This window comes from Salvelinus alpinus, chromosome 2 (genome assembly GCF_045679555.1).
Source record: "Salvelinus alpinus chromosome 2, SLU_Salpinus.1, whole genome shotgun sequence".
Lineage (NCBI taxonomy): Eukaryota > Metazoa > Chordata > Actinopteri > Salmoniformes > Salmonidae > Salvelinus > Salvelinus alpinus.
Window position 1 is genome coordinate 86,824,735 of NC_092087.1, and position 22,622 is coordinate 86,847,356.

A 22,622-nucleotide genomic window follows, 5' to 3' on the forward strand; every position below is an offset into this window, starting at 1 on the left:
GACTCATTGCGAGCTCACAGAACAGGGCTCCGGGCAGCCGAGCGGAAATGGAGGAAAACTCGCCTCCCTGCGGACCTGGCATCCTTTCACTCCCTCCTCTCTACATTTTCCTCTTCTGTCTCTGCTGCTAAAGCCACTTTCTACCACTCTAAATTCCAAGCATCTGCCTCTAACCCTAGGAAGCTCTTTGCCACCTTCTCCTCCCTCCTGAATCCTCCCTCTCTGCAGATGACTTCGTCAACCATTTTGAAAAGAAGGTCGACGACATCCGATCCTCGTTTGCTAAGTCAAACGACACCGCTGGTTCTGCTCACACTGCCCTACCCTGTGCTCTGACCTCTTTCTCCCCTCTCTCTCCAGATGAAATCTCGCGTCTTGTGACGGCCGGCCGCCCAACAACCTGCCCGCTTGACCCTATCCCCTCCTCTCTTCTCCAGACCATTTCCGGAGACCTTCTCCCTTACCTCACCTCGCTCATCAACTCATCCCTGACCGCTGGCTACGTCCCTTCCGTCTTCAAGAGAGCGAGAGTTGCACCCCTTCTGAAAAAACCTACACTCGATCCCTCCGATGTCAACAACTACAGACCAGTATCCCTTCTTTCTTTTCTCTCCAAAACTCTTGAACGTGCCGTCCTTGGCCAGCTCTCCCGCTATCTCTCTCAGAATGACCTTCTTGATCCAAATCAGTCAGGTTTCAAGACTAGTCATTCAACTGAGACTGCTCTTCTCTGTATCACGGAGGCGCTCCGCACTGCTAAAGCTAACTCTCTCTCCTCTGCTCTCATCCTTCTAGACCTATCGGCTGCCTTCGATACTGTGAACCATCAGATCCTCCTCTCCACCCTCTCCGAGTTGGGCATCTCCGGCGCGGCCCACGCTTGGATTGCGTCCTACCTGACAGGTCGCTCCTACCAGGTGGCGTGGCGAGAATCTGTCTCCTCACCACGTGCTCTCACCACTGGTGTCCCCCAGGGCTCTGTTCTAGGCCCTCTCCTATTCTCGCTATACACCAAGTCACTTGGCTCTGTCATAACCTCACATGGTCTCTCCTATCATTGCTATGCAGACGACACACAATTAATCTTCTCCTTTCCCCCTTCTGATGACCAGGTGGCGAATCGCATCTCTGCATGTCTGGCAGACATATCAGTGTGGATGACGGATCACCACCTCAAGCTGAACCTCGGCAAGACGGAGCTGCTCTTCCTCCCGGGGAAGGACTGCCCGTTCCATGATCTCGCCATCACGGTTGACAACTCCATTGTGTCCTCCTCCCAGAGCGCTAAGAACCTTGGCGTGATCCTGGACAACACCCTGTCGTTCTCAACTAACATCAAGGCGGTGGCCCGTTCCTGTAGGTTCATGCTCTACAACATCCGCAGAGTACGACCCTGCCTCACACAGGAAGCGGCGCAGGTCCTAATCCAGGCACTTGTCATCTCCCGTCTGGATTACTGCAACTCGCTGTTGGCTGGGCTCCCTGCCTGTGCCATTAAACCCCTACAACTCATCCAGAACGCCGCAGCCCGTCTGGTGTTCAACCTTCCCAAGTTCTCTCACGTCACCCCACTCCTCCGCTCTCTCCACTGGCTTCCAGTTGAAGCTCGCATCCGCTACAAGACCATGGTGCTTGCCTACGGAGCTGTGAGGGGAACGGCACCTCAGTACCTCCAGGCTCTGATCAGGCCCTACACCCAAACAAGGGCACTGCGTTCATCCACCTCTGGCCTGCTCGCCTCCCTACCACTGAGGAAGTACAGTTCCCGCTCAGCCCAGTCAAAACTGTTCGCTGCTCTGGCCCCCCAATGGTGGAACAAACTCCCTCACGACGCCAGGACAGCGGAGTCAATCACCACCTTCCGGAGACACCTGAAACCCCACCTCTTTAAGGAATACTTAGGATAGGATAAAGTAATCCTTCTCACCTCCCCCTTAAAAGATATAGATGCACTATTGTAAAGTGGCTGTTCCACTGGATGTCATAAGGTGAATGCACCAATTTGTAAGTCGCTCTGGATAAGAGCGTCTGCTAAATGACTTAAATGTAAATGTTTTAGAGAATTTGGCAGCACATCCACCCGGCCTCACAACCACAGACCACGTGTATGGTGTCGTGTGGGCGAGTGGTTTGCTGATGTCAATGTTGTGAACTGAGTGCCCCATGGTGGAGGTGGGATTATGGTAATGGAAAAGCATAAGCTACGGACAGTGTATTTTATCGATGGCAATTTGAATGCACGGGATCCTGAGACCCATTCTAGTGCCGTTCATCACAAGAATCTCTACACAATTCCTGGAAACTGAAAATGTCCCAGTTCTCCCATGGCTTGCATACTCATCAGACATGTCACCCATTGAGCATGTTTAGGGTGCTCTGGATCGACGTGTACGACAGCGTGTTCCAGTTCCCGACAATATCCAGCAACTTCACACAGCCATTCAAGAGGAGTGGGACAACATTTCACAGGCCACAATCAACAGCCAGCGAAGGAGATGTGTAGCGCTGCATGAGGCAAGTGGTGGTCACACCAGACACTGACTGCTTCTCTGATCCACACCTTATTTTGTTATGTATCTGTGACTAACAGGGCCTCATTTATTTATTTATTTCAATTGACTGATTTCCTTATATGAATTGTAACTCAGTAAAATCTTTGAAATTGTTGCATTTATGTTTTGAGTATAAATCCACTGTGTCACACACACACACACACACACACTGCAGTGTTACAATGTTTGTCTGCATGTCTTTTTTACCCTGGTTAATCATCTCATCACTATGTAGATCAACACTCCTACACTGAGACACTTTGTGAATACTGACCCTGATGTAACAACCAAAACACAGCTCAAAACATAACAAGAAGTAAAATGATACAATACCCTCAAGAATATGACTTATTACTGAAAACAAATAACAGGAAACTATATTTCAAGATATTGTGAAGAGTACTTAGAGTGAAGTGAAGGGGAGAGGTCTTGTACAGTGAGTCAACTGACTGGTAGTGAGTGGGAACTGCTAGTAAGTGTCAGTTCTGTGGTTGATACATATGTAAAGTAGTTAAGACACAAGTAGCTGATACAGAACTGTCCTTTCCTTCCTCTTTAAGACATTAACATGCATGAGGACCAGAACAGCATGTCAGAAAAGGGAGGTTACTGTATTAAAATGGGCCCTACATTTCTAAAATGGACAAAATGTCCCCCATTTCCACCTTAATTTAAATACAGAACCATGTTAACAATATGTTGACTATTCTATATGGAATGTTTATAATATATTGGAATGTGTTGCCTTGCCCCTCTTAGTTCTATATTCAACAGGACAAAGTTCAATTTACATTTGGTCAGTTACACGAAGTCATTAATTCTATTCTACAAACACATTCAATTTACACTCATCATCAGCTGTATCAAAGGGGGGGGGAACCCTGCAATGACCTCCTTTAGTGTCTACAACATGGTTGTCGTAGAGGCTGATGCCTGGGCAACAACCCCCTCAAAGTTTGAATGATCAAAATCAAATCAAATGTTATTTGTCATATGCGCAGAATACAACAGTGAAATGCTTATTTACAAGCCCTTAACCAACAACGCAATTTTAAGAAAATACCTCAAGAAAAGTAAGAGATAAGAATAACAAATAATTAAAGAGATGACATCATCTGAGAAGGAGGGGGGAAAGGAAATCAGAGGTGCACTCCTCATCACTTTGATTGACACTTCAAACACTCATACTGTATGTCCAGTGTGCTGTCTGTGGTGTGTGTCAGAGGACAACAAAAGGGGTAACACCCCCCAACACCCCCATTCTGTCCAAGCTTCCTGTTCCCTTTTAAAGTAGGGACACAGTTCCTCATCCTCTTCTTCAATCTTCATTATTCTCCTCTTCCTCCCTCTGTCATCTGGACGGTGCGTGGTGGCCAGGGTGGTCAGGGTTACCATGGTTTCCTGTCTCTTCTTCTCTGGACAGGCTTGTGTTTGCCAGCAGCATACCACCCTGCATCCGACCGCTGGCTTGCCTCTGAAGCTGAGCAGGGTTGGTCCTGGATAGGAGACCAGATGCTGCTGGAAGTGGTGTTGACGGGACAGAAGGAGGAACTCTTTTCTCTGGTCTAAAAACGATATCCTATATGCCCTGGGTAGGTTGCGGTCTTTCGGATGGGATGTTAATCATGTGTCCTGACTCTCTGTGGTCACTAAACACTCCCTGACACTTATCGTAAGAGTAGGGGTGTTAACCCCGGTGTCCTGGCTAAATTCTCAATCTGGCCCTCATGCCACCTAATCATCCCCAGCTTCCAATTGGCTCATTCATCCCCTCTTCTCCCCACTGTAACTATTAGTTGTTGCTGTTAATGAGAATGTGTTCCCAATCAAGTTACCTGGTAAAATAAGGGTTATATAAAATAACCATAGAGACAGCCGGTGGTCCTCCAGAAGAAACACTAGTCAACATTGATGGGAGCCATCCTCCTGGGCCAGGTGGAGGGAGGGAGGGAGAGGGAGAGGGAGAGAGAGAGAGAATGACAACACAAGCACCTGCATGCCTGTGCTCCTTCAGTCATTTGTAATTTTGTACATTTCAAAATTTTATATGAGTTGATTGGTAACACTTTAGAATAACTCATAATTAACACATTATAAATGCTTATATATGTTTATAAATGATAGTTGACGTTTTGACCAACAGAAGGTTGTCCTTACCCTGTGGAGGCGTACTGGGAGGCTGAGGAGATGTTAAGGCCTATAGGGTTGGTCCTCTGAGGAGAAGGAGGGGTTTTCTGCATCTAGCGGTCTGGGAACCTGATCACCAGCTTGGTGCTCTCCAGCTCCACCCCTGGACAGGAGGTCAAACAGCAGGCACAATCGAAATACATAACATGGAACCAATAGCATAGTCACAAAAGTTCAATGAAACTAATAGCATTGTCCCAAAAGTACAATGGAACGAATAACATTGTATTGGGTTAATTTACCGGCACAAAGATTGTTTTTCCTTTGAAAGCTAGAAAGGAGTTGAATTGTTGTACTTTTCTCTCTGTGTTGGACAATGATGATACTATTTATGTGCAAGACTCAAGCTCTCCACTGAAGGCTCTTGACTCTGTGTTATATGCAGAGACGTCTAACTCACCATTGTGATCTCTACAGTGCTGTCAGGTGGACATCAGTAGCAACACGCAGGCTCAAACCCTGGTACATTCTTATTCAGAAGACCATTTAATAAGGAAAACTGACATGTTATATATCCTCTCTTCTAGCAGGAAATGAGAACACATACAAACTCACATCTCAATCTTGTTTAATGCTAACACTAACGAAAATTAGGACCAAACATGGGAAAAAATCATTTCATTATTCAGCCCCTGATCTAGAATTCCCTCCAAGCTAACCTAAAACACTAGGACCTGATGTCCCTGGATGAGTTCGAAGGACAAATTGATGAACAGGTCGTTGAGACATGTAGCAGTTTCTAGTTGTCATTCCATGTCACTAGATGACATTGCCTTATGTAAGGAAACCTGTTGTTTTACACACATGCCTGCACACACACACTGTTTGTTTGCTGTTGTATTTGTGCTGTTCCCAGTGTCTTCTGTCAGTACAGAACATAGAGTTCTACATTCTATCTCACCTCACCTACAGTACAGAATTAAGAAGTATAATGTAGAACGCTGATCAAATCAAAATCAAATCAAATTTTACTGGTCACATACACATGGTTAGCAGATGTTATTGCGAGTGTAGCAAAATGCTTATGCTTCTAGACAGTGAGGCAGTATCTAACAGGTAATATCTAACAATTCCACAACAAAACCTAATATACACTATCTAGAAAAGGAATGGAATGAGAATATACAGTTGAAGTCAGAAGTTTACATATACACCTTAGTCAAATACATTTAAAATCAGTTTTTCACAATTCCTGACATTTAATCCTAGTAAAACTTCTGTCTTAGGTCAGTTAGGATCACCACTTTATTTTAAGAATGTGAAATGTCTGAATAATAGGAGAGAATTATTTATTTCAGCTTTTATTTCTTTCATCACATTCCCAGTGGGTCCGAAGTTTACATACACTCAATTAGTATTTGGTAGCATTGCCTTTAAATTGTTTAACTTGGGTCAAAAGTTTTGGGTAGCCTTCCACAAGCTCCCCACAATAAGTTGGGTGAATTTTGGCCCATTCCTCCTGACAGAGCTTATGTAACTGAGTCAGGTTTGTAGGCCTCCTTGCTCGCACAAGCTTTTTCAGTTCTGCCCACCAATTTTCTAGAGGATTGAGGTCAGGGCTTTGTGATGGCCACTCCAATACCTTGACTTTGTTGTTCTTAAGCCATTTTGCCACAACTTTGGAAGTATGCTTGGGGTCATTGTCCATTTGGAAGACCCATTTGCGACCAAGCTTTAACTTCCTGACTGATGTCTTGAGATGTTGCTTCAATATATCCACATCATGTTCCTTCCTCATGAAGCCATCTATTTTGTGAAGTGCACCAGTCCCTCCTGCAGCAAAGCACCCCCACAACATGATGCTGCCACCCCCGTGCTTCACGGTTGGGATGGTGTTCTTCGGCTTGCAAGCCTCCCCCTATTTACTCCAAACATAACGATGGTCATTACATGGTACCTTCTGGCATTTGGAAATTGCTCCCAAGGATGAACCAGACTTGTGGAGGTCTACAATTTTTATTTATCTGAGGTCTTGGCGGATTTCTTTAAATTTTTCCCATGATGTCAAGCAAAGAGGCACTGAGTTTGAAGGTAGGCCTTGAAATACATCCACAGGTACACCTCCAATTGACTCAAATTATGTAAATTAGCCATGAGAAGCTTCTAAAGTCATGACATCATTTTCTGGAATTTTCCAAGCTGTTTAAAGGCACAGTCAACTTAGTGTATGTAAACTTCTGACCCACTGGAATTGTGATACAGTGAATTATAAGTGAATAATCTGTCTGTAAACAATTGTTGGAAAAATGACTTGTGTCATGCACAAAGTAGACTTGCCAAAACTTTGGTTTGTTAACAAGACATTTGTGGAGTGGTTGAAAAACGAATCTAATGACTCCAACCTAAGTGTATGTAAACTTCCGACTTCAACTGTATAAGTATAAAATATATGGATGAGCAGTGACCGAGCGGCTAAGATGCAATTGATAGTAAAGAATAGATATTGAAGGATACAGTATATACATATGAGATGAGTAATGTGAGATATGTAAACATTCTTAAAGTGGCATTATTAAAGTGACTAGTGCTCCATTTATTAAAGTGGACAATGATATCAAGTCTGTAGGTAGGCAGCCGCCTCTCTGTGCTAGTGGTGGCTGTTTAACAATCTGATGGCCTTGAGATAAAAGCTGTTTGTCAGTCTCTCAGTCCCAGCTTTGATGCACCTGTACTGACCTCGCCTTCTGGATGATGGCGGGGTGAACAGGCAGTGGCTCAGGTGGTTATTGTCCTTGATGATCTTTTTTGCCTTCCTGTGACATCGGTTGCTGGTGTCCTGAGAGCAGGTAGTTTGCGTTTGCCAGACCGCACCACCTTCTGGAGAGTCCTGCAGAAGTGGGTGGTGCAGTTTCCGTACCAGGCGGTGATATATCTCAATTGTGCACCTGTAAAAGTTAGTGAGGGTTTTCGGTGACAAGCCAATTTTTTTCAGCCTCCTCAGGTTGTAGAGTCAATGTTGCCGCTTCTTCACCACACTGTCTGTGTGGGTGGACCATTTACATTTTCCACCTTCTCCACTACTGTCCCGTCGATGTGAATAGGGGGGTGCTCCCTTTGCTGTTTCTTGATCAAATAATTCTCCACAACATCCATTTTGGTGAACCAGAGGTTGTTGTGACTTTACTACTGAGACCAAATCAAATGTTATTGGTCACATACACGTGTTTAGCAGATGTTATTGTGGGTGTAGTGAAATTCTTGTGTTTCTAGCTCCAACTGTGCAGTAATATCTGACAAGTAATATCTAACATTTTCACAACAATACTCACAATAGACACAAATCTAAGTAAAGGAATGTGATAAAAATATATAAATATTTGGACGAGCAATGTCAGAGCGGCATAGACTAAGATACAGTAGAATAGAATACAGTATATACACATATGAGATGAGTAATGCAAAATACATGTAAGAGCAGGACAGCTCCACTGCTGACCCCATCAAGGCACACTATCACGGATCCCCGGTACTGCTGCTCATTCCGTTCACCTGCTCCGGATGTCTACGTCACCGGCCTTCCCGGGTCACTGAACTGGATTCATTACCACCAACCCCGGACTGTCTTGTTATTACGCACACCTGGTTCCCATTCTCCCTGATTGGTATGTTCCCCATTGTCCTTGTTGATTATTGTCCCCATGTCCGTTGGTCCTGTGAGTACCTGTGCTGTTGTATTGACTTCCATGCTACGTGTATTTGTGCACTTGTTTTACGGGTCTCGTCCCGTGTATTATTTAGAGCTTTACACCTCGCTCTTTCGTTTAGGTGGAGAAAATAAAATAAAAACATTTAGTATTCTTGCGCCTGTCTCCAATCATTAGACAACGTGACACACTCCAGCCATTCTGACCCAGTACCAGTGAAACAGTCACAGAACACAAGGATATTACATTAAGCCAGTGCCTATTGGCTCACACTAACAGTAGGGTTTGTTCACACTTTGTTGCTGTAGTTGCTGAGTTGAGCGTGAATGGAAACCACAGATAAGCATCACTCAGTGAGGTGTGAAAGATAACTATTTAAAGTAAAGTGGAGACGCCTGACAGAACACACCAGAATAACATTGTGGTTCCTTTTAAAAATATATGTAGATTGATAAACAGATAACCTAAAAGATAGGAATGAGATCATACCTGTCACAGACCAGAGAAATACCACCAACACACGTCCTTCTGTTCTCAAGGCCATTGTTGCATCTCCCACCCTGCAGTCTTAGAAACATAAACAACAACTCACTCTATAGCTGGTGAATAACTCCACCTGATACATTGGAGTAGAAACTGTAAATGGGTCTTTACTGAATATAAAATGGAAAATTCAGCACAGTTTAATTTCTTTATTTGAAGAGTGAGCCTACATTTTTTAAAAGAGGCTAAATGTGACTCATTCCCATCACTCCTCATCAGCTGCATCAAAGTGGTACTGAAGGTTCCAGTGTTCTAGACTAGAGCTCTCCCTACTGGCATCTCAACATTACTGCAGTGTTCTAGACTAGAGCTCCCCCTACTGGCATCTAAACATTACTGCAGTGTTCTAGACTAGAGCTCTCCCTACTGGCATTTCAACATTACTGCAGCCTCTAGTCTCTCATGTCCTCATCCATTTGGATCATCTGAAGTTTTTATTAAAAAACAGTCTTCAGCTATCCTTCCTACTAATTAGTATAACATCTCTCTATTAGTAGGAAGGACAGCTAAAGACCGATGCTTGTTTATGGGTTTTTACTAAGAGCTTCAGATCAACATTACACTTACATGTTGGGTAAGATCACTTCAAAACAGTCTCCACTATGACCCCCAAAACCACGCCCCCATTAACCCCTTGTAGATGGGCAAAAAGTAACTCAATACATAACAGATCAATAACAAACTAGTAGTAAGGTGCCTGAGTATTTCATTTTTTATTTAACCTTTATTTAGTAGGACCCTTTCCTAAGTGTGCAAGTGCACACTTCCTGTCATGGATATAAAAGTATGGAATTGGTGTGAACATTGGCTGCAGATTCCATCTTTGTTAAATCCATATGAGAAAGCGTGCAAGTAGATACTTCGGGTGGAGAATCAAGACATAATCAAAAAGGCATAGGGCCAATGACGTCTGTAAACCAGTGATGTAAATAAACCCTGGATTGCTGATGCTATGTATTGGGTAATGACAGGATTTGAAGCCACCAGTCAGCCATATTGGTACTCCCAAGAAGACGCAGTCCCCCATAGGAATTAATTGAATTCTACCAGAGGAGGCTGGTGGGGGGGAGCTATAGGAGGATGGGCTCATTGTAAAGACTGGAATGGAATTCATGGAACATATAGAAACCACTTTTGACTCAGTTCCAATAATTCCATTTCAGCCATTACAATGATCCCGTCCTCCTATAGCTCCTCCGACCAGCCTCCTCTGAAATCTACATATTTCAATTCAATGTTTCAAGGACATATTTACATTTATTTAAGTATTTTTGTTGTTGTAGTGGGAAAAGTAACATTGGTACTTTCCAAAAATTCTAATGTAAGGATATTTTTTTTTATATATTGTTTTATTTTAAATGTGTGTGTTTAGCTCACATAATATAATTTGAAAGTATGCATTTTTACTTGCCACTAATTGGTGGCCTTTTGTCCATTCAGATCAGATATTTTGCCAATAATTGGGCAAAAGAACAGAATTTAACTGCCTGTGTAAACACAGCATAAGATATAAACCCATCATTGGCTGGAGCCAGGGAGAGGGAGGGAAGATGGTGGATGGCGAAAAGAAGCGAGGCAGAAAGAAGGGCGTGGAGGTTCATACCCAGACTGACATCTTCAAAAAAGAAGCCAAATAATTTCTCCTATGAGTCAAGTACAGGAGAAATAACTACATGTTACTCTCCTGAAAACCTGAGCAGTCGATGGATAGTGAACTTGAAATGGAACTTGACAGAAGTATATGACACTTTCTGCACTTCAATCTGTCTCACTCACAATAGACATTCCTGATCCCCACCATGGCCACCCTCACAATTGAAACACTTTTTCACCGAAACTACAGTCCTTTGTCCCATACCCTCCTGCACACTTATCACACCTGGGAATCTCCCTCCTACATACTGCTGCAACATGGTCTTAAACTTGGAACCTGAAACACCGTAGTGGGTTCGGAACAAAAGCTGTCACAGGATAACGTATATACCGTAGCATGCCTTTATCCAGCAAAAACTCTGCATCAAAACTCAGAAGGACAGACAGGGTCTGTCACCGGGTCTGTCACCGGGTCTGCTACACACCAAACGGCGTGCATCACAGACACCGGGGATTCTCAGCTTCAGTTGATCCACTTCAACACTAAACAGTGAACAGTTATCACACCTTTCAGCTGCGAGAGAGCAGAGAGAGAGCAAAGCAGGACACAGAGCTCGTTCCGAGTTGCAAAACACATAGCGCCCTGTCCCTCTGTGCAGCAGACACACAAAACATCCACTTCTGGATACTTTGACCAAATTGACAGAACCCAACTCCTTCTTCACACAGCCTGATACCATCAACGGATCGGCCAAAAGGCATTGATCCATTTCCTCCACGGATCGTACTCCCACTGGGCCAGAGTCATTTCCCTGATCATTGGGATGAGGCTCGGAAGCCTTCACCTCACCTGACGCCACACTTCCTATATACTGAGGCAGTGAGGAAAGTAGAGGATGTCAGGCTAAGGGTGAGGAGCCTGAGAGGATCCATGTGAGTACTAGGCCGGTACAGAGTGACCTGAACAGTTTTTGCTTTAGTAAGGTAGGCTTCTTGGCATGTATTGCTGAAGTCATTAATTGTACCACACGGATGGAAAGGAAATCCCATTGAGATTGAATTCATAGTAGCAGCAGCAGAGAAGTTGTGGGGTATCAGAGATTTTAGTGCAGAAGAACTACAGGTGGTTTTGAGAGAAAGGGTTCAGGCCTCCTGGGTGTAGGATCTGTTAGGTCCACGGTAGTGGTGGGATGTGTTGGGGATAGTGGTATATATACGTGTAACAGTATAGCTTCTGTCCCTCTCCTCGCCCCTACCTGGGCTCGAACCAGGGACCCTCTGCACACATCGACAACAGTCACCCACGGCCCTTGCAGAGCAAGGGGAACAACTACTTCAAGGTCTCAGAGCGAGTGACGTCACCGATTGAAACGCTATTAGCGCACACGACCGCTAACTAGCTAGCCATTTCACATCGGTTGCATAAGGTTAGATGGTGGTGCAATTTCCTTTTGTCCCCATCTCCCTTTTTCTTTGTGAATAAATGTGCAATGCACTTTCCAAACTGTGAAAGGCAGCAATGTGTCTAGTCTGTTGCAAAACCACAGGAAGAAGAAAAAGCCAGGAGCAGAGAGGAAGCAGCGAAGCCAACATTTTGGCCAGGGACCAGGCGAGGGTTTCACATTTCCCCCAAAAGCGTTTCATCAATTAAGTACGTTAACATGCACAGTAATAATTCAATATCAAACTGATTATGGCAGTAGGCAGACGCAATAGTCATGTAAACAGCTTACATGACTATTAATCGGTGTAAGGTCAAAATCGAAGTAAGCATACGGATATGAGAAAAAAAAAAAACGTTTTCTGATCAACCTTTCTAATTATTAGGAAACGTAAACACCTTAATCAGCGTTCCAGCTGTGTATTTGATCTGCATGTGCTAGCACCAGCCAAGCGAGCCTACTCCCTCTTTAGCGCGAGTGAAGTGAGTTCGGTAGAAACTGAATGGATGCATCTTAGAAATAGTTTTAAAATACAAACTTTACATGTCCGAACTCAGAATCAAATATGCTCACCAAAATAACATGGTTGCTGTGGAAGAACTTTTATTTTGATTAGCGATTTTCTGTATTTATTAGATTTCAGATGTGTCCATTATTTGGGAGATCGTTCTTTGTACAAAGCATGTAAACGTTTTTAATGGAACTGTTATATGAATCAGATTATCCACAATAATCGCGTTACTGTGTGGATGTAACGGCACTCAATGTTATTGTTTTTCCTTGATTGACACTACTAAAGTGAATTCAAACAATCCAATCAGAGAACCATACATGCAAATCTTTACTGCTCACCCCGCCCGTATTTTATAACCGACCAATCAGAGATGGAGTGGGCGGAGTCAGGGATACCAGCGGAGGATTCAAACGGAAGATGGCAGCGGATAAAGATTCCAATAAAAATACACAAAACAGAAGGTAAAATAACATTTAAACAGTATGTAGACAGAATAAACCATGCACGCACGTAAATATACTGTGGAGTTGTCGTGATACTGGCATTTGAATTTGGCTTGCTAGCTTGTCTGACATGCATGTTGTTTTTCAGTGACAGTGAAAGCTAATTTAGCTAGCTAACGTTATTTAGCTACTGTAGCTCTGACAATCAAGTGACGTGTTGTGGCAAAATACAATTCCTGTGCATCACACAGCTACTCTGAACAACAATACGGTGCAGAGCATTTCTTTCTGCGCTGTCGCTGAATTACAGTAAGACTCCATAGTTAGCTAGCTAGTAGTCGCAACAATAGACCACAGCAGTGAGTTGTCATTGGTCGACTTCGTTTTGAATGGCCCGGTTTGTTGATTTTTAGACCATTGGTCCTGAAGTGAGATCTCCACTCACCTGAGGCACCAGGCCATGCAAAAGCAACTCTCCACCATTATGCCAAGTCAAGCTGCTCTGAATTGCCAGTGAGTGTGTACTTGTGTGAAAGAGGTGTCTTCAGCTCACTGATCTTCAGAACTATGAGGAGCTATGACGATAGTGTCTTCTGGCCGGAGTAGTATCTTCTGGCCAGAGGAGAAACGTAACGAACGTAGCTTTCATTTTCAAAAAGTAAAATTACTACACACCGTTTTATAGGGTTACGGTTCCCACACGGTCATATGTGCTATCTGTGTCTCCGAACACCTGTGTGTAAACGGAAGGCAGACACTACAAACATGTTGTCATTGAAAATACTGTTGGCTGCAACTGTTAAAACAGTCTACAGTAAGTGCATTTGTGAAATTATGTTGATGTGATATGAAAGTAGAGGGCTTTATGTTTCTGGAACTGTACCGCAATTGAGAACCGATTCACATTTAGATGGAGTATTTTGATGTTTCGGTTGCCAGAGCCAATTCGCCTCTAAACAAAACATGTAAGGTCCTTGCACTATAGTAACGTTAGACTTCTTTAGTCCATTATTGGGCTAGCCAACCACCACACCATCATCAAACGTGTGTAAGAGGGAGAGAGATTTGGTGTGTGAGAAAGTCAGTGTAAAGATAAAACGGTTGTTTAAAGTTTTGCCTAGATCTTCAGCATCTGTGTGTGTGTGTTCCATCAGGGGTACGGTGTGCAACGTGGTGATCAGCCAGGATGCAGGGGGATCTTGGGGCGGCAGTGGGGTTGGTGGCCGCCCACCCGTCATCTTCAACCCAGACTTCTTTGTGGAGAAGCTACGTCACGAGAGACCTGAGGGGTTTCAAGAGCTGGTGCTTAGCAACATCAGCCGCCTCATTGACCTTCCCGGTGCTGAGTTCTCTCTGCTGTTAGGGGACGAGGGAGGGCACAAGACACCCACAACGGCCGGAGGGGGATTCTTCCGCTCCTTCAACTTCCTCAAACGTAGAGGTGAGAGAACTGCCATGAGGATCAACCAAGGGTGTCTTCACCTGGGGTGTGTTCAGCAGGATGCAGTGTAGAACAAACATGCATGTCTGAAATGTAGAAGAGGGTATCGCGATGGTTTTACTCATTGAATTTTTATCTGCAACGTTTGACAATGTTTGGCTACTGAACGTGGCCCTGGGTTGTAATAATGTTGAATAATAATATAAATGTACAGCACTCAGATTCTTGTCCTTTGGCTGTTGTCATCATCACAGATAAGGAAGTGGTGTTCGGGACTCCTCTGACAGAGGGAGGCATCGCCCAGATTTACCAGCTCATCGAATACCTCAGCAAGAGTGAGTTGATCATGTTGTTACAGTTCCCATCTGAGGCATGATGCCTGAATGTAATTCTCTCTTCTCTGTCCTGGCACCCCAATGGTAGAACCCGCTAGGACAGCGGAGTCCCTGCCCAACTTCCAAAAACATCTGAAACCCAATCTCTTTGAGGAGATTCTTAAATAATCCCAGAGAACCCCCCCCAGCCCTGTTTTCTAGCTCTAACTTTGCTGATAGCTACTTTATTGAGGAAAAATGTACTTAATATGCCTGTGATATGTGGTTGTACCACCTAGTTATCTTAAGATAAATGCACTAACTGTATGTCGTAACTGATAAGCGCTTCTGCTAAATGACTCAAATGTAATGTAAAAGCTTATCAGAAAGTAGGCTAAACTTGCTGTACTGCCATGCAGTGTTGTAGTACTCAAGTCTGTAGGACCAGCTTTCTACATTAAGCAATGGAGCTTTTAGCAGAACCAAGGGAGTCGTGACTCGAATGTAAAAGACTGACTCGAACACTAAGGACTCGGTGTAGTGTGTCCACCCCCCCAAATTACTTTATTTTAGATTCTCCCGGACTGTCTATTTTTTATTTTGATTGTTAGTTCTCAAAGATGATCTTAAAAATGTACAGCTCCATTATCTTTTCTACACTGAACAAAAATATAAACGCAACATGTAAAGTGTTGGTCCCATATTTCTTGAGCTGAAATAAAAGCTCCCAGAAATGTTCCATATGCACAAAAAGTGTTTCTCTCATTTTGTGCATACATTTGTTTACATCCCTGTTAGTGAGCATTTCTCCTTTGCCAAGATAATACATCCACCTGACAGGTGTGGCATATCAAGAAGCTGATTAAACCGCATGATCATTACACAGGTGCACATTGTGCTTGGGACAATAAAAGGCCACTTTAAAATGTGCAGGGTTGTCACACAACACAATGCCACAGATGTCTCAAGTTTTAAGGGAGTGTGAAATTGGCATGCCAACTGCAGGAATGGCCACCAGAGCTGTTGCGAGAGAATTTTATATTAATTTCTCTATCATAGACTGCCTCCGTCTCCAACCTCATGCTTCAGCATGATAATGCACGGCCCCATGTGGCAAGGATTTGAACACAGTTCCTGGAAACTGAAAATGTCCCAATTCTGCCATTGCACCAGACATGTCACCCATTACGCATGTTTAGGATGCTCTGGATCGACATGTAAAACAACGTGTTCCGGTTCCCACCAATATACAGCAACTTCACACAGCCATTGAAGAGGAGTGGGACAGAATTCTACAGGCCACAATCAACAGCCTTATCAACTCAATGCAAAAGAGATGTGTTGCGCTGCATGAGGCAAATGGTGGTCAGATACTGACTGGTTTTCTGATTTACTCCCCTACATTTCTTAAGGTATCTGTGACCAACCGATACATATCTGTATTCTCATTCATGTGAAATCCATAGATCAGGGCCTGATGAATTAATTTCAGTTGACTGGTTTCCTTACATGAAGTGTAACTCAGTAAAATCTTTGAAGTTGTTTCATGTTGTCTTTATATTTTTGTTCAGTATACATACTTTATATCTGATTTTAGTGGTTTAAATTTGCACTGAAAACATTTTACCCTAAAATCATTTCTATATAAAAAAAAAGTTATAATAAAAACTCACAACTTTTGTTTTTTAAATCATATTTTTTGAAGTGACGGGAATGATTTATCTGCGGTGACCCGCCGCTGCTAAATGAGTATTGGAGAAACACTGCTGATTGATTCACTACATATTTGATTTATTGACTGATTCCACGATTGATTGATTCATTGATTGATCAGACTTACATGTTAAGGGCCTGTTCAGAGTGCTAGGTGGTTTATTGATTGATTGACTGATGATCAGACCTGCAGGTAGAGGGTCTGTTCAGGGTGCCAGGTAACAGTGTGCGGCAGCAGGCCCTGAAGGAGCAGCTGAACAGCGGCGCAGACATCGACCTGGAGGCAGGGGGCTTCCACCCCAACGACGTGGCCACCCTCCTCAAGACCTTCCTGGGAGAGCTACCTGAACCCCTCCTCACGCACCAACACTTCCACGCTCACCTCAAAATAGCAGGTACCGCTGTCTGAGCACCTCCCCACTCTCTCCTGTCTGAGCACCTCCTCACTCTCTCCTGTCTGAGCACCTCCTCACTCTCTCCTGTCTGAGCACCTCCCCACACTCTCTCCTGTCTGAGCACCTCCCCACACTCTCTCCTGCCTGAGCACCTCCCCACACTCTCTCCTGTCTGAGGACCTCCCCACTCTCTCTCCTGTCTGAGCACCTCCCCACTCTCTCTCCTGTCTGAGCACCTCCCCACTCTCTTTCCTGTCTGAGCACCTCCCCACTCTCTCTCCTGTCTGAGCACCTCCCCACTCTCTCCTGTCTGAGCACCTCCCCACTCTCTCTCCTGTCTGAGCACCTCCCCACTCTCTCTCCTGTCTGAGCACCTCCCCACACTCTCTCCTGTCTGAGCACCTCCCCACACTCTCTCCTGTCTGAGGACCTCCCCACTCTCTCTCCTGTCTGAGCACCTCCCCACACTCTCTCCTGTCTGAGGACCTCCCCACTCTCTCTCCTGTCTGAGCACCTCCCCACTCTCTCTCCTGTCTGAGCACCTCCCCACTCTCTCTCCTGTCTGAGCACCTCCCCACTCTCTCTCCTGTCTGAGCACCTCCCCACTCTCCTGTAGCACTTTTTAGTTTTCAAAGACCTACAAAAAAATCACACCATGGCGCTCAAAAATCAGTGGTATTGGTGTTCACAGTTTTTAATATAACTGTACCCCATGAGACCCATACTGAAGTGTCTTGTGTGTGTTTTGTTTCTGTCCCATCTTCCCCTCTTCTCTCTCCTCCCTCTATTCCCCCAGACATGACTCTGTTTGATGAGAAAGGCAACAAGACGTCAGTACCTGATAAGGAGCGTCAGATTGAGGCCTTACAGCTCCTCTTCCTGCTGCTGCCCCAGGCCAACCGCAGCCTCCTCAAACTGATCCTGGACCTGCTCTACCACACCGCCAAGCAGCAGGACAAGAACAAAATGTCCGCCTTGAACCTCGCCCTCATGTTTGCCCCCCACGTCGTGTGGCCCAGAGATGTATGTACTGTAACTCAAATCAAATGTGTTTTTATATCGGCAGTTGACACAAAGTGCTTTACAGATTTCCAGCATAAAACCTCAGAGAAAGCAATGCCGAGGTAGAAGCACAGGGACTAGGAGAAACGCCTGAAGTTTGACTGTGCCGGGGTCATTTATCATGTGGATCAGAGTTTCCCAAACTCTGTCCTGAGGCTTGTTGTCCTAGCACTGCACAGCTGATTCAGATAATCACAGCTTGACCATGACTTCCTTATTTCAATCATCTGTGTAGTGCATAATATATAAGTATTCAGACCCTTTGCTATGTTTCTACAACTTGATTGGAGTCCACCTGTGGTAAATTAAATTGATTGGACATGTTTTGGAAAGACACACGCCTGTCTATGTAAGGTCCCACAGTTGACAGTGTATGTCAGAGCAAAAAAACAAGCCATGAGGTTAAAGGAATTGTCTGTAGAGTGCTGAGACAGGATTGTTTTGAGGCACAGATCTGGGGAAGGGTACCAGGTGCCACAAAAAGCACAGTGGTCTCAATCATTCTTAAATGGAAGATGTTTGGAACCACCAAGACTCATTACCAAGCTGAGCAATCGGGGGGAAAAGGGTCTTGGCAGAGAAGTGACCAAGAACCCAATGGTCACTCTGACAGAGCTTCAGAGTTCCTCTGTGGAGATGGTTGTCCTTCTGAAAGGTTCTCCCATCTCTGCATCACTCCACCAATCAGGCCTTTATGGTAGAGTGGCCAGACGGAAGCTGCTCCTCAGTAAAAGGCACATGACAGCCTGCTTGCAGTTTTCCAAAAGGCACCTAAAGACATTCAGACCATGAGAAACAAGATTATTTGGTCTGATGAAACCAAGAGTGAACTCTTTGGCCTGAATGCCAAGTGTCATGTCTGGAGGAAACCTGGCACCATCCCTATGGTGAATCATGGTGCTGGCAGCATCATGTTGTGGGGATGTTTTTCAGAGGCAGGGACTGGGAGACTAGTCGGGATCGAGGGAAAGATAAATGGAGCAAAGTACAGAGAGATCCTTGATGAAAACCTGCTCCAGAGCACTCAGGACCTCAGACTGGGGCAAAGGTTCACCTTCCAACAGGACAATGACCCTAAGCACACAGCCAAGACAACGCAGGAGTGGCTTTGGGACAAGTCTCTGAATATCCTTGAGTGGCCCAGCCAGAGCCTGGACTTGAACCCGATCAAACGTCTCTGGAGATACCTGAAAATAGCTGTTTAGTGACACTCCCCATCCAACCTGACAGAGCTTGAGAGGATCTGCAGAGAAGAAATGGGAGAAAATCCCCAAATACAGGCGTGCCAAGAATACCTATGTAAAAGTGATATTTCTTAATTATTTTTTTTATATACAGTGGGGGGGGAAAGTATTTAGTCAGCCACCAATTGTGCAAGTTCTCCCACTTAAAAAGGATGAGAGGCCTGTAATTTTCATCATAGGTACACTTCAACTATGACAGACAAAATGAGGAAAAAAAATCCAGAAAATCACATTGTAGGATTTTTTATGAATTTATTTGCAAATTATGGTGGAAAATAAGTATTTGGTCAATAACAAATGTTTATCTCAATACTTTGTTATATACCCTTTGTTGGCAATGACAGAGGTGAACATTTTCTGTAAGTCTTCACAAGGTTTTCACACACTGTTGCTGGTATTTTAGCCCATTCCTCCATGCAGATCTCCTCTAGATCAGTGATGTTTTGGGGCTGTTGCTGGGCAACACGGACTTTCAACTCCCTCCAAAGATTTTCTATGAGGTTGAGATCTGGAGACTGGCTAGGCCACTCTGCCATTATCAACGGCGAACCTGGAGCAATTAGGGCGAAGTGCCTTACTCAAAGCACATCAACACATTTTTCACTTTGTCGGCTCTGGGATTTAAACAAGGGACTTTTTAGTTACTAGCCCAACGCTCTAACCACTAGGCTACCTCTGACTGATTGATTTTCATTCAGCTACAGTAATTTGTGTGTGTGTGTGTTTTATCCAGATGGTGGCCAGTGACCTCCAGGAGAATCTGAAGAAGCTAAACAACGGCATGGCCTTCCTCATCAAACACTCCCAGAAACTATTCAGGGTCAGAGAGACTAACTTCACACTCTGGGCTAGTTTCCCAACCCAGAATAAGCCTAGTCCAGAGGGGCTTTCTATAAAGCAGGATCGAAGAGTTAGCAGAATATTTAGGCAAGTTAGCTGGCTAACTTTAAAAATAATTGAAAGATATTCTTGAAATGAGCATGGTCTAATTGATTCAACAAACAAAAACACATCTAGGTTTAGCTTCTATTTAAAAAAAAAAAAAAATGTTTTACCAGAAAATCTATAGTTATTTCGGGTTGCTTTTCAAAGTTAGCTGGCTAACACATTAATCCTGCTTTGTACTATGCCACACTGGACTAAAACACTCCATTGAGAATACCTCATACTATTGGCTTCAACTGTGTCTGGGAAACCGGCCCAGTTTTAGTGTTATTTTATAAGGTCTGGGGAACATGGGCTACAATAAGGTAATGATTTGTGTCAAGCACAGAAGAGAAATAGAATCATTATTTTTAGTGTGTTTTGATGGATAATTAGTGTGTGTGTGTGTGTGTCCACTCAGGCTCCTATGTACATGAGGGAGCATGCCAGAATGCACTTCACAGGATCTAAGACCCTGCAGACCAAGGTTAGTAGTAGGACTCTTTCACCTGCTGGGTTTACATCACCTATGCCATTAAAGGATGTTGCACTTCTTTCAAACAAAGGACTATATTAGATCAAACTGGGGCAAGTGTTCATGAAGCGTCTCAGAGCAGGAGTGCTGATCTAGGATCAGATCCTCCCCCTTTCCAGTCATCATAATCTGCAAGGCCAAACTGATCCTAGATCTACTACTCTGAGACGCTTTATGAATACTGTATAGGTGTAAGCATCCCAGTTTAGCAGAAGGCTAGGGGGATCTATTGCCCAACTTGTTTACACCTTTCTAGTCTTCAGATCTACCAGGGCCTATTATAAGTGTCTAGGTGCTAGAAATGTCTAGCTGTGGTTTAGACATGTCTAGCTGGGGTTTAGGGGTGTAGATCAACTTTATCTCCCTCTTAGCTGAAATGTGTTCTGTCCCATGTTGCACCCTATTCCCTTTATAGTGCACTACTTTATATAGGGAATAGGGTGCCATTTGAAATGTATCCAGAGACTTGTGTTGTGATGGAAACTAATAGCTCCTTTCTCGCCCCCCTCCCTCAGGATGATATAGACCTGTTATCTGTGGCTGGTTTCCCTGCCCCTGTTCCCCTGAAGAGGTGTTGGGCTGACCCGTCTCAGTACCTGTCCCCCTCGTCGTCGTCCCAGGGCCAGCAGCACCACACAGAGGAGTCCCTGAAGGATCTGTTCAGACACGTCCATGACAACATGCCCGACTCTGCCAAGAAGAAGAAGCTCCTACGCCAGGTACTCACTGCCGGACTGCTTCTTAGTATTCTCTTGTCTCCTTTTCCATACGAGGCGGATTTTACATTTCATGTAGATTAGAATGACTGGCTAAATCCCAGTACCCTGTCTCCTCATCCTCCATCTCTTTCTCCTCCTCCTGCAGCTTGCTAAACAGACCACCCCCGGCCTGGCCCCAGGGACACCCATCAACAACTATCAGACCCCCCCGGCCCAGAGCAAGAAACACACCCGCTCCCGCTCCTTCGGTGGATTCATCAAGGTGTGTGTCATTGTGTTTATGTGTATTTCACTTACAATTGTAATATCCAATCAACATACTTTGTTGATGTATTTTGTAAATGTGTTACTTTGTATCCAATTTGAACTTAGTATATTGTAGTCACCATCTGCTACAACTGTTCTGTCTGTTGTATATGATGTAATCTTAGTATGTTGTAGTCACCATCTGTTACAACTGTTCTGTCTGTTGTATATGATGTAATCTTAGTATGTTGTAGTCACCATCTGCTACAACTGTTCTGTCTGTTGTATATGATGTAATCTTAGTATGTTGTAGGCACCATCTGTTACAACTGTTCTGTCTGTTGTATATGATGTAATCTTAGTATGTTGTAGTCACCATCTGCTACAACTGTTCTGTCTGTTGTATATGATGTAATCTTAGTATGTTGTAGTCACCATCTGCTACAACTGTTCTGTCTGTTGTATATGATATAATCTTAGTATGTTGTAGTCACCATCTGCTACAACTGTTCTGTCTGTTGTATATGATGTAATCTTAGTATGTTGTAGTCACCATCTGCTACAACTGTTCTGTCTGTTGTATATGATGTAATCTTAGTATGTTGTAGTCACCATCTGTTACAACTGTTCTGTCTGTTGTATATGATGTAATCTTAGTATGTTGTAGTCACCATCTGCTACAACTGTTCTGTCTGTTGTATATGATGTAATCTTAGTATGTTGTAGTCACCATCTGCTACAACTGTTCTGTCTGTTGTATTTGATGTAATCTTAGTATGTTGTAGTCACCATCTGTTACAACTGTTCTGTCTGTTGTATATGATGTAATCTTAGTATGTTGTAGTCACCATCTGTTACAACTGTTCTGTCTGTTGTATTTGATGTAATCTTAGTATGTTGTAGTCACCATCTGTTACAACTGTTCTGTCTGTTGTATTTGATGTAATCTTAGTATGTTGTAGTCACCATCTGTTACAACTGTTCTGTCTGTTGTATATGATGTAATCTTAGTATGTTGTAGTCACCATCTGCTACAACTGTTCTGTCTGTTGTATATGATGTAATCTTAGTATGTTGTAGTCACCATCTGCTACAACTGTTCTGTCTGTTG

At 44.0% G+C, this 22,622-nt stretch overlaps 2 protein-coding genes across 2 annotated transcripts; both read left to right on the forward strand.

The window, feature by feature from the left end:
• Positions 1-217: 217 nt before the first annotated feature.
• Positions 218-1,919, forward strand: LOC139568010 (uncharacterized). The gene is made up of 2 exons (XM_071389674.1): positions 218-948; positions 1,113-1,919. Exon 2 carries the CDS (start codon positions 1,158-1,160, stop codon positions 1,905-1,907), a length of 750 nt encoding a protein of 249 aa, XP_071245775.1. The 5' UTR covers positions 218-948; positions 1,113-1,157; the 3' UTR covers positions 1,908-1,919.
• A 10,895-nt stretch (positions 1,920-12,814) lies between these two features.
• Positions 12,815-21,527, forward strand: LOC139568011 (rho GTPase-activating protein 19-like; the record flags this gene model as incomplete). Its single annotated transcript, XM_071389675.1, is given in 9 exon segments — positions 12,815-12,936; positions 14,073-14,359; positions 14,614-14,694; positions 16,572-16,781; positions 17,578-17,804; positions 19,821-19,907; positions 20,433-20,498; positions 21,062-21,265; positions 21,411-21,527. Coding segments are annotated over 9 exon segments (1,323 nt in total), but the record flags the coding sequence as incomplete, so codon positions are not given.
• Positions 21,528-22,622: the final 1,095 nt, after the last annotated feature.

Coding starts and splice junctions, on each gene's coding strand:
- LOC139568010 (XM_071389674.1), top strand. CDS start 1,158: ATGACGGATCACCACCTCAAGCTGAACCTCGGCAAGACGGAGCTGCTC.